Source organism: Leptinotarsa decemlineata, unplaced genomic scaffold (genome assembly GCF_025532065.1).
Source record: "Leptinotarsa decemlineata unplaced genomic scaffold, Ldec_3_MD MMD2_tig00000008_RagTag_RagTag, whole genome shotgun sequence".
NCBI classification, from domain to species: Eukaryota; Metazoa; Arthropoda; class Insecta; order Coleoptera; family Chrysomelidae; genus Leptinotarsa; species Leptinotarsa decemlineata.
This window is the reverse complement of record NW_027412537.1, coordinates 15,892,658-15,902,066: the sequence shown is the minus strand read 5'-3', so window position 1 is coordinate 15,902,066 and position 9,409 is coordinate 15,892,658. Positions and strand designations below refer to the sequence as shown.

The 9,409-nt window shown below is 37.1% G+C and overlaps 1 protein-coding gene across 2 annotated transcripts in view; it reads right to left on the bottom strand.

Moving 5' to 3' along the window:
- Nucleotides 1-462: 462 nt before the first annotated feature.
- LOC111510840 (T-box transcription factor TBX20) overlaps nucleotides 463-9,409 on the bottom strand; it is a 122,011-nt gene continuing 113,064 nt past the window's right edge. Inside the window, exons 5-6 of one of the 2 annotated variants that reach the window (XM_074171156.1) lie at nucleotides 5,439-5,515; nucleotides 463-1,544 (exon numbers count right to left, since the gene is read on the bottom strand). In XM_074171156.1, the coding sequence (XP_074027257.1) occupies nucleotides 1,067-1,544; nucleotides 5,439-5,515 (555 nt within the window). In that variant the 3' untranslated portion in view covers nucleotides 463-1,066. The remainder of the gene's footprint in view (nucleotides 1,545-5,438; nucleotides 5,516-9,409) is intronic. The other variant, XM_074171157.1, reaches the window with a different exon arrangement.

Sequence of the window (9,409 nt, the reverse complement as noted above, 5' to 3'; positions counted from 1 at the left end):
TCCCAGATATATTCAAATGGGAGATATCGTTGACATATAAAAAAAATAAAATAGGTCCCAGTACCGAACCCTGAGGCACACCACATCTAGTAGCTCCAATACGTGAATAGTGGTCAGTTTCTACCAACTGGCTACGATTCTCCAGGTAAGATCTAAACCACTGCAGGCTAATTCCTCTGAAACCATAATAATCAAGTTTGTCTAACAGAATGTCCAGCCCGCTCGCCAGATTTGACACCTTTGGATTTTTTATGGGGCTATTTGAAGCAAAGAGTGTACGAAACTGAACCCGCTGCAATATTGGATATACGGCGGAGAATAATAAATATTTGTAGAGATATTGACGTTACTGTGTTCGAAAATGTTCGGCATGAAATATTCGATAGGCTGTTGATATGTCAAGAAGTTCAAGGCAACCATTTCAAGCATCTTCTGAACTGAACTCAAGCTCATGGCAAAGTTTTGCCATTTTGTAGTAGTTGAAGATATTGACAATATATCCTAGAATTGTGAAGCATTTGTCAGGAGCTTCAAAAAGATGTGTAACAAAACTCCTCTTTCCATTAGTTTTTTCCCAGATAGCGCCCAGTCGCCATCTTGAAAGTTACTTCAATATAAAGTGTTCATGCATTGATTTCATTATCCCAAATTTCAATTTTTTGAGTTGACCTGTTCAAAAAATAAAAGTAGGGGGGACATTGAAGAAAACCACTGTAGAAACCAAAACAACGACAAAGATCGACGTCAATCAAGTGACTATGTGTTTTTGGGACAGAAACCATTTCACCAAGTACCAGAGTTCTTCTAAAACACGGCACCGAATTATTGTTCGGAAAATTTGAAATTTCAAAACGGGATAGATTGTTTTTTGGAAAGCATAAAAGGATTTGCAGAGTTTTCACAACTCAATGAAACTAAATTAGCAATTTCTCAATGTTCAACAGTTCAATGCATTGTTTTGCATTCTCTTCCTTAACAAAAATACATCCTCCACCTCTACGTCACGTACCGAATACCCAATTATACAACAAAATGTTTCCACTGAATATCACAAAAAGAAGTCGCCCTAGATGGGGCTACTCGGAGACTCCCTATCGTCCCTCAGGCTGGTGTCAGGTGAGGACCTCTGCTGCGGCGCGTAGGGGGAATATCTGTGCTGCGCAAGCGGCCTAGCCAGAGGTGAGATAGGCTGCTGCAGCTGCGAGCTCCCCGCGGCCGCTGCCGCAGCAAGCTGGTGTTGGTGCTGCGCAGCAAGAAGCGACGGCCCCAGACAGGCCCACTGGTTCCACAGCACCCCGGGGGGCACAGTGCCGCTGCTTTGGGAGCCTCCAGCGCCGTATAACCCCCCCATCAGGGGGGCGTATGGTCCCGCTGCTGCTGCTGCTGCGCGGAGGAAGAGCTGTGATCTGGCTGCTAGGATAGCTTTTTCTTCCAAGGAGAGGTTGTTGTTGTGAGGGTCCATCTCGGCGAAGGGGCGGAGGGGGGAGCGGAAGTAGTGCTGCTCGGCTAGCATGGATTCCATTGTCTCTCTGTAATCATAGAAACTAGTGGCGATTAGTCAAGTAGTAAAGATACTTATTTGGTTTGATTCAAGTGAAAAATTTCTATTTGGAATTCTATTGAGGATTGGGGCCAAAATAAAGAGGTCTCAGAAGCTTCTGACACAGCTATTGTTAACACCAGTGAAGTAGCGGATGAAATAAAATCGACTTTTCGTATACAATCTTTTGCTGCTTGAAATTTGCCTGCCTGTCCGGTTTTTGGAAAACACAGTGGCCTCATGAGTTTTTTGCGTCTTTTCTGTTTCAAAATAGTTGCACTTCTGTCAAACTTTCTCCCCAGAGATTTATGAAATATACAGGGTGTAAAATAAGTACGTTAAAATATTCAAGTGACGTATTCCTGAGACAATTTTAAGAAAAAAAGTCTATATAAACTTCTGTCCGAAAATGCTTGGTTTCGGAGATACAGGGTGTTGAAATTGAATTTTTTTGTTCGGTTTTTGGAAATAACTCTTGCAAAAAATAAGTTATTTGCACGAAATTCGGTACCCGGGGTTTTTTTGACGTGGAAAATCATAATTTTGTATGAATTTTCGTGTAACATCTAGAGGGCGCTGTGTACACTGTCATTATTTATTTCCAATTGCCCTAACTTTTTTGACAGTAAACTTTTGGTACTTTTCATGAAAAAGCTTAATTCCCACACCTATTCCAAATAAAAAAAGATACACCTCCTCAACAACGCTGGAGGTGATCGTTTTCGAGATATTTACAATTTTCTATATTGATGCATATTACTTAACTTTTAGGGCGCTAAGTGAAGTTGCTGAGAACATTACAAAAACTAAGTATGTGGTGGATCTCGTCAAAATGAACAACTTTTTCCTATAAAATGTTCAACGAAGAATGATTCGTTTTCGAAATACAAATTGTTGAAATTTTTCAAAACATGGAAGGTTTTTGTCATAAGTTTTTTGCAATTTTAGTTATTTTCGTAAAACTTTATACGCAGTATACCCGTACAGACTTCTTCTGAACTGAGCATTATCGAACTGCTTATTCAATCCATATGAAAAAAAAATTGTCAGGTTTAATTATTCAATTAGAAAGTGTTGAGTTCCAAAAAAAAATCGGAGAAGTACTATGTTATTTATCAGGAAAATAAACTGCTCTCCTCATCAAAGAATTCCGCACCCTTTGAAAAATGCCCGGAGCGTTTCTTATCGTTTCGCAGCAAGCTATGATGCGATCTTCCAACATTTCCTCGTTTTCAATGGGCTAGCATAAACTACTGATTTAAGGTGTCCTCAAAAGAAAAAATCGGCGGGATTGAGGTCCGGTGACCTCAAGGGCCAATACTCAGTGCTTCCTCTTCCTACCCATCGTTAGGGATATGCTATGTCTAAAAAAGTTCTTGCCATCACACAAAATTAGTAGGAGCTCCATCGTGCATAAACCAAGAGTGATTTCGGAGACCAATGAAACATCTTCCATAAGTTGGGTAAGCTCGTGTTCCAAAAAATGTAGTTAAGCATCCCCATTCAAACGTAAGGGGAGAAAATAGGGCCCATACATTGAAAGAGAATCTGTCTTGGAAATGAGTTTGCGTTATCGCATGTGGTTTATCTTTCGCCCAGATATGGTTGTTATGGAAGTTCCTGATACCACTATCAGTTCCTGAAAAATTAGCCTCATCTGTGAAGAGGATTTTCGATCAAATTTGCGGATGTTGTTCGACTTTTCTTTGAAGCCATTGAGCAAATTCGATATGTGGTTAGATATTACGTAGCGTAAGTGCCTGGACACGCTGAATATGATGAGGATATATTTGCTGTTCCTTTAAAATTCTGTAAACCGTCATGTGACTCACATTTAAAGTTTGACTAATTTTTCTTGTACTTGTCTCTGGATGTTCACTAATTACTTTGAGAACCGCCTCCTCCAATTCTACAGAAACTCTTCAGTTTCATGGCCTTGTTGCTATAAACTACAACTTCCCAAAAATGGGCAATTGTTTTCTCAAGTATTTGGTTTTGTTAAGATTTGCGAATAATTTTGATAGTCATCTCAAATTTCTATTTGGGCGACCCGGATCATTCAAATTATATACTTGGGAATATGTGTATTCTTTAGAGATATACAGTGTGGTCCACACTAAGTGTGCAACAAATGGGAAACTTTTTCATTATCGATTTCTCAGAAAATTTTATTCTAGACAAAAGTTGCTGCATGTTCCAAAACTATACCAAGTGTACCTGAAATGTCTTTATGACAAACACCATACAGGATAGGCCAAAAAATATAAAGTTCGTTCAGGAGTAAAGTACCCTTATTTCAAAAAATATAGAAATATGTTGAAGAGAAACGTTGCTTAGAATTGAAAGTTATGTTCAGATACGAAGTCATGGCCTGCTATTAAGTTTTTTTTCTTTTGGAAAATTTTGAATTACCCCCGTATGATACATATTTTTACTATTTTGATTTAATATGTATTTGAAGTAGCCACCATCGAATCAGTTTGGAGTATTTTTTATCAAATTGAAGTGTATTTGTACAATTAACTTAGATTTGTATTTTTTTAGGTGACCGTCAACTTCATGTTTGTTGCAACGATATTTAACAGGACTCTAGAATAAAACAAATACTGCATCTGCAATTTTGTGATGATAGAACCCCATTTGTTGTAAAAGTAGATTCATCTTCAAACAGAATACATCGATGAAAATCTCGTTGTTCTTCTACTTCACTCTGAATCTACATGGAAAAATCATATCTCAAATCATAGTCTCTTTCTTGAAATGTACAAATGAATGTAGGTTTGTAAGCATGGTACTTATGTTTCTTGAGAATACGCTTCACAGAGGTTTTTTATGCCGGTATAATCACTAATTTCTTGGATGAACCTTCTTGGATTTTCTACTACTGCTTGAAGTACGTCAAGCTTACAAATACACTTTGATTTGTTGAAAAATACTCCAAAATGATTTGATTGTGGCTACTTCAAATACATATTAAATCAAAATAGTAAAAATATGTATCATACGGGGGTAATTCAAATTCAAAATTTTCCAAAAGAAAAAAAATTCGAATAGCAGGCTATGACTTCGTATCTGAACATAACTTTCAATTCTAAGCAACTTTTCTCTCTAACATATTTCTATATTTTTTGAAATAAGGGAACTTTACTACTGAAGAAATTTTATATTTTTTGGCCTATCCTGTATGGTGTTTGTCATAAAGACATTTCAGGTACACTCGGTATATTTTTGGAACATGCACCAACTTTTGTCAAGAATAAAATTTTCTGAGAAATCGATAATAAAAAAGTTTCCCATTGGTTGCAGACTTAGTGGACCACACTGTATAGCAGGACCCTTTCTTTCAGCAATATTATGGGATCTATGATCTATCATCTATCACATTGAGAACAATTATTCGATCTCAACATTTTAAGATCAGATTACAGCTATGTCTGAATGACATAATTCTTAAAAATAACTATAGTCATTCTGAATCGATCTGTGAAAAATTTGTTTCACCTAGCGTAGTGTAGAGGTTGAAATTCTGTTCCAGGGTTAGAGAAGTAACATCGCTTCGAATCCGTCAGTCAAGAGCCCCAACACAAATTTGAATGACCGATTTTCTCTGGTACTCAATTCCATCTATATACATATTTAAATAAATTGCGAGACAAGCTGATGAATAGGATGATGTTCAATAGGAGCCGTGTCAAAAACTTTGCGACCTCATCGGATTCAAAACACTGTTCAAAGAAAATCTTTCCAAAACCTACATGAGCAAATCAACTCCATCTAATCCGGATTTCGATGCTTTTCATGATTATTTGTGGCAACTACGGAATATTATATGACGCAGCTGGAGATAATCATGAAACCATACTAATTAGTGTCTAGAAATTGTTAATAATATGCATACCTTTCGAATTCTGTGAGCCTAGAAGAATCCCTGAAGCCTTTAGCAAATGGATTGCTGTCAATCTTCAGCTTCGTTATCTGTAACAAAATTATAATTTCAAACACTCGGAAGAGTAAACGAGGATCGGGAGATGACCACTTAGCGAGTGATCAACGTTTTTGATGATCATCGTTATTTCATCAAGATTTCTTTATTTGGATGTTGATTTTCATTCGTAGAAAAACGTCAGTTGTGACGGCAGACAGATGGAGATGTGAAATAGATAATTCAACATACCAATATTCGTTCTATACTGAATAAATTACTTTCAATTCAATACTTATTTAAATATTTTACTTTTCCAGTACGTTGATCATAATTATTAAATAAAAATTGAAAGCCATGAACAGCTGAAGTGGAATAAATTCAAACGTAGTATGGTTTTGTAGTCAAAGTAGGATTTTTGTGATCAAAATCCAACGTCGTCTTCACAGCTCAACACTTCCCACAAACAACAAAACTGAAGCACTGCCTCTCGTCTCGCGTTTCACGAACCGAGTTAGCATCATCAGAAGGTGTGTGAGGAAAATTATTCAATTGGAATTAATATACCTCAGAAGTTGTTCTAGCAGGGAAAAATATAGATGTTGATACTGGTGAAGAAATAAGTGACACAGTTGAAGGAAAACATGTAACACATGAGAACTGGTTACATGGAAAGGAGTTTATTGATCAGTTTACAAGAAGATCATTCAAATTAGTTATTCTAGGGTGTTATTGGTATCATAAACACTGTTAGTCCAGTCAAAGACATATTTCCTTTATAATTTCGTCAAACAGTATCAATATTGATAAATTGATGGATGTAACCGTTTCTACGTAGTGGGAAATTATAATGAAGAAAAGAGAAATGAAAATTTCTATGTTTTTCACCACTTTTATTTGTAACTAACGTTACTGCAGTTTCGTCCTATTTTCAAACTCATACAATAAACTAACAATGGTTCATTACATTAGCCTCTATTTAGCACCCCTGTAGGTAATAATAGAGGTACTAAGCTTGATTGAGTACCTGAATTTACAGTTCACAATGCGGATGTGCCAATTTAAAAACCGGAGAGTGAATTTCCAAGGATTCTAAATAATTGAGTTTGCAACCCTTCCTTGCATAGTGCAGAATTTCCGTATCGTTTAGATTCGGAAACTTGTGGTTACATGCCAAGGAATGATTTAAAAACGTGGAATCATTTTTTCCTAATCTGAAGGACCTTTCATGTTCAGCATACCGTTTTTGGAAATTTCGACCACATTGTCCCACATGAACACTATTACACTCCGGATACTTAAGCTTATAAACTCCAGATTTCTCCAATGCCTTATCTTTGGCATTGAAAAGGAAATCAGATAACCTGGCATGTGCTCTGAATGCCACTTCCAGATTGTTTTTTTTCTGAAGAAACCCGCAATTATCTCTGTTCTTTTTCCAAAATATGTTAGAGTCACCCATTTCTTGATTTCTGGTTGTTTGACCAGAGGGTATATTAAGCTGTAAGTGAATTTACGGCTTTGTTTTCTGGATAGTATCTGCGTTGAAACCATTATTATTACCTATCTGTGTGATTATATCAAATTCCCTAGCTAGATTGTTAGTAGACAAAGGCAGTGTGAGCGACATTGAATTGTAGGCTACTAATTTATGACTGTCTGGATGGAGAGAATAGCTTGAGATGGTAATGTCTGTATAGCTAGGTTTTCTGTTTACTATAGTGGCCTCCAAGTTGTTCATAGATATGTCTGCTAAAAGTGGACTAAGGGGTGAACTCATTGGTAAACCTGAATCCTGTTTATAAAATTTGTTGTTGAACTGTAGGTAGCTCTGATTTAGGTACACATTGAAAGCTGTTGAAACTTCAAAGGAAATGATATGGTCTACTTTGGCTTGATCTAATATACTTATTATGCACTGTTTGGAACCTTTGGTGTAGTAATGAATATTACTGGAGGTTTTTCCCAACACCAAATCGTTATTTTTAACACCTCAACATGTGTTTCGATCACCAATTGATCATCTCAGTTGATCATTGGTCGGTTTACATCCCTTCATCGCCAATGACGTGTTCAGCCATCTCATTTATAAACCTCACCCATTCCTCTTTTACTCCATTGTTATCTCTTACATGCGGCTCCCCTCTCTCCCATCTCCTTTCTCAGCTTCTCCCTCCATCTCATTCTTTCTTCCACTCTACATTCTCTCACTATATGTTCTGCTGTTTCGGGGTTTCGGGGGTTTCGAAGCAGTCGTGATTCTGGTATTCTTTTCTTGGCAACAGATAAATGATCAGATAACTTAGATTTGTCACCTAAAATTCTTCAGATACGGCCCTGTCGGTCGGCGTCACGAGGTGATACTTGATTGCCGTGTTTACCGAAATATCACCACAAAGTCACCAACGGTTACACGGTGAAGCAGCAATTATTCAAAATAAATTGCTCAAATGAACTGAATCTTGATAAGCGCACACCAACATGCATTACACTCGGAGCCATAAATAACCGAGATAAATATTTATTTCTCATTTTTGCCGGCGAAATCCACATAATTCCGAGCAAAGCTCACTTCGCGAGGAATAAAACGAGATACGATCGAAATCGAGAAACGAAACGTCACAAAGATTATGTAATTAAGACGTTGGGAAAATTTAGTTTTGACATAATTCGCTCACGACGTTTTGATTCATTTCGAGGGAAAGGTGAAGGATTATTGGATTTGGCAGTAAATCGCTATTAGAGAGAGAGAAATCCTCACGAACAGCAGGTATCTCGATTCTGTGGGCAGGCGAACGAATTAATAGGGTATTTTCTTTACGAATTAATGCAAAGCTGAAGCTTTTTCACGAAATTTTCCGGAATTTCCATTTTGTTGAGGGTATTATGTACAATGCAAACTATTTTTGAAGAGGAAAAAAAAATTACAGCATGAACATAGTTTTATAGGAAAAAGAAATAACTGGCTCAGTTATAGATCTCCACCATCGGTATGTATCGTTTTTCCCCATAACCTGAAATTTTCCGGGGGAATTTGGAGAACCAGTTTTTTGCTTTTGATTTTTGCTTCTACGAAAATCATTTATTTCATTAATTCGGACTTTTTTTTGCTGCTTTGGGAGCTGTCTGACTTGTCCATTTAGTCCAAGTCTCCATAAAACACTGCAGCCTCTTGGACTTATTGCGTTTTTTCTCCCATCTTCTCATGACACCCATTCCATCAGTCTCGTTCCCTGTACTAGTTTCTAAATCATCTGCCTGATACCTATATAAGATTGGAACGACGTCAATGTTTTCAAAAGAAAACTTAAAAACTTTTTATGTAATGAATCTTACTATGACATATCAGAATTCATGAGAATTCGTGATTTATGACACTAGGATACTCTGGTTATTATTATTATCTTCAAAACTTTCAATATTGTCATTTCATCTGATTTTATGTATACATTATGTATGTGACTGTTCCAATATTGTGTAAATATGAACTGACTGGAATAAAAATTATTATTATTATTATACTGTGATTTGCCTATGAGAAAGTTTTTTCAAATGGGGTGCCGCGCGAGCTCCCTTTTGACCAAAAACAAGAATGTCTTGATGATTATGAGCAGTGATTGTCCATGTTTTAACATAACAAACCAGAATTTTCACGTAGATATGTGACAATGGATGAAACATAGGTCCATCACTTCACTGCGGAATCAAAAAGATCGTCATCTGGGTGGAGAGCAACTGGTGGACCTCGTCCAAAGCGCCGGAAAGCATAACAATCGGCTGGAGAGGCTCGTTATTTTGGAATGTATCTGTTGTGATATTCATCGATTATCCTGAGAAGCGAAAAACTATCAACAGTGAGAAGAAGAGAGAACTCACCGTGTCACCAGTCAATCAAAACAATGGCAAAACTACATGAATTGAACTCCGAATCGTTCCCACATCCACCG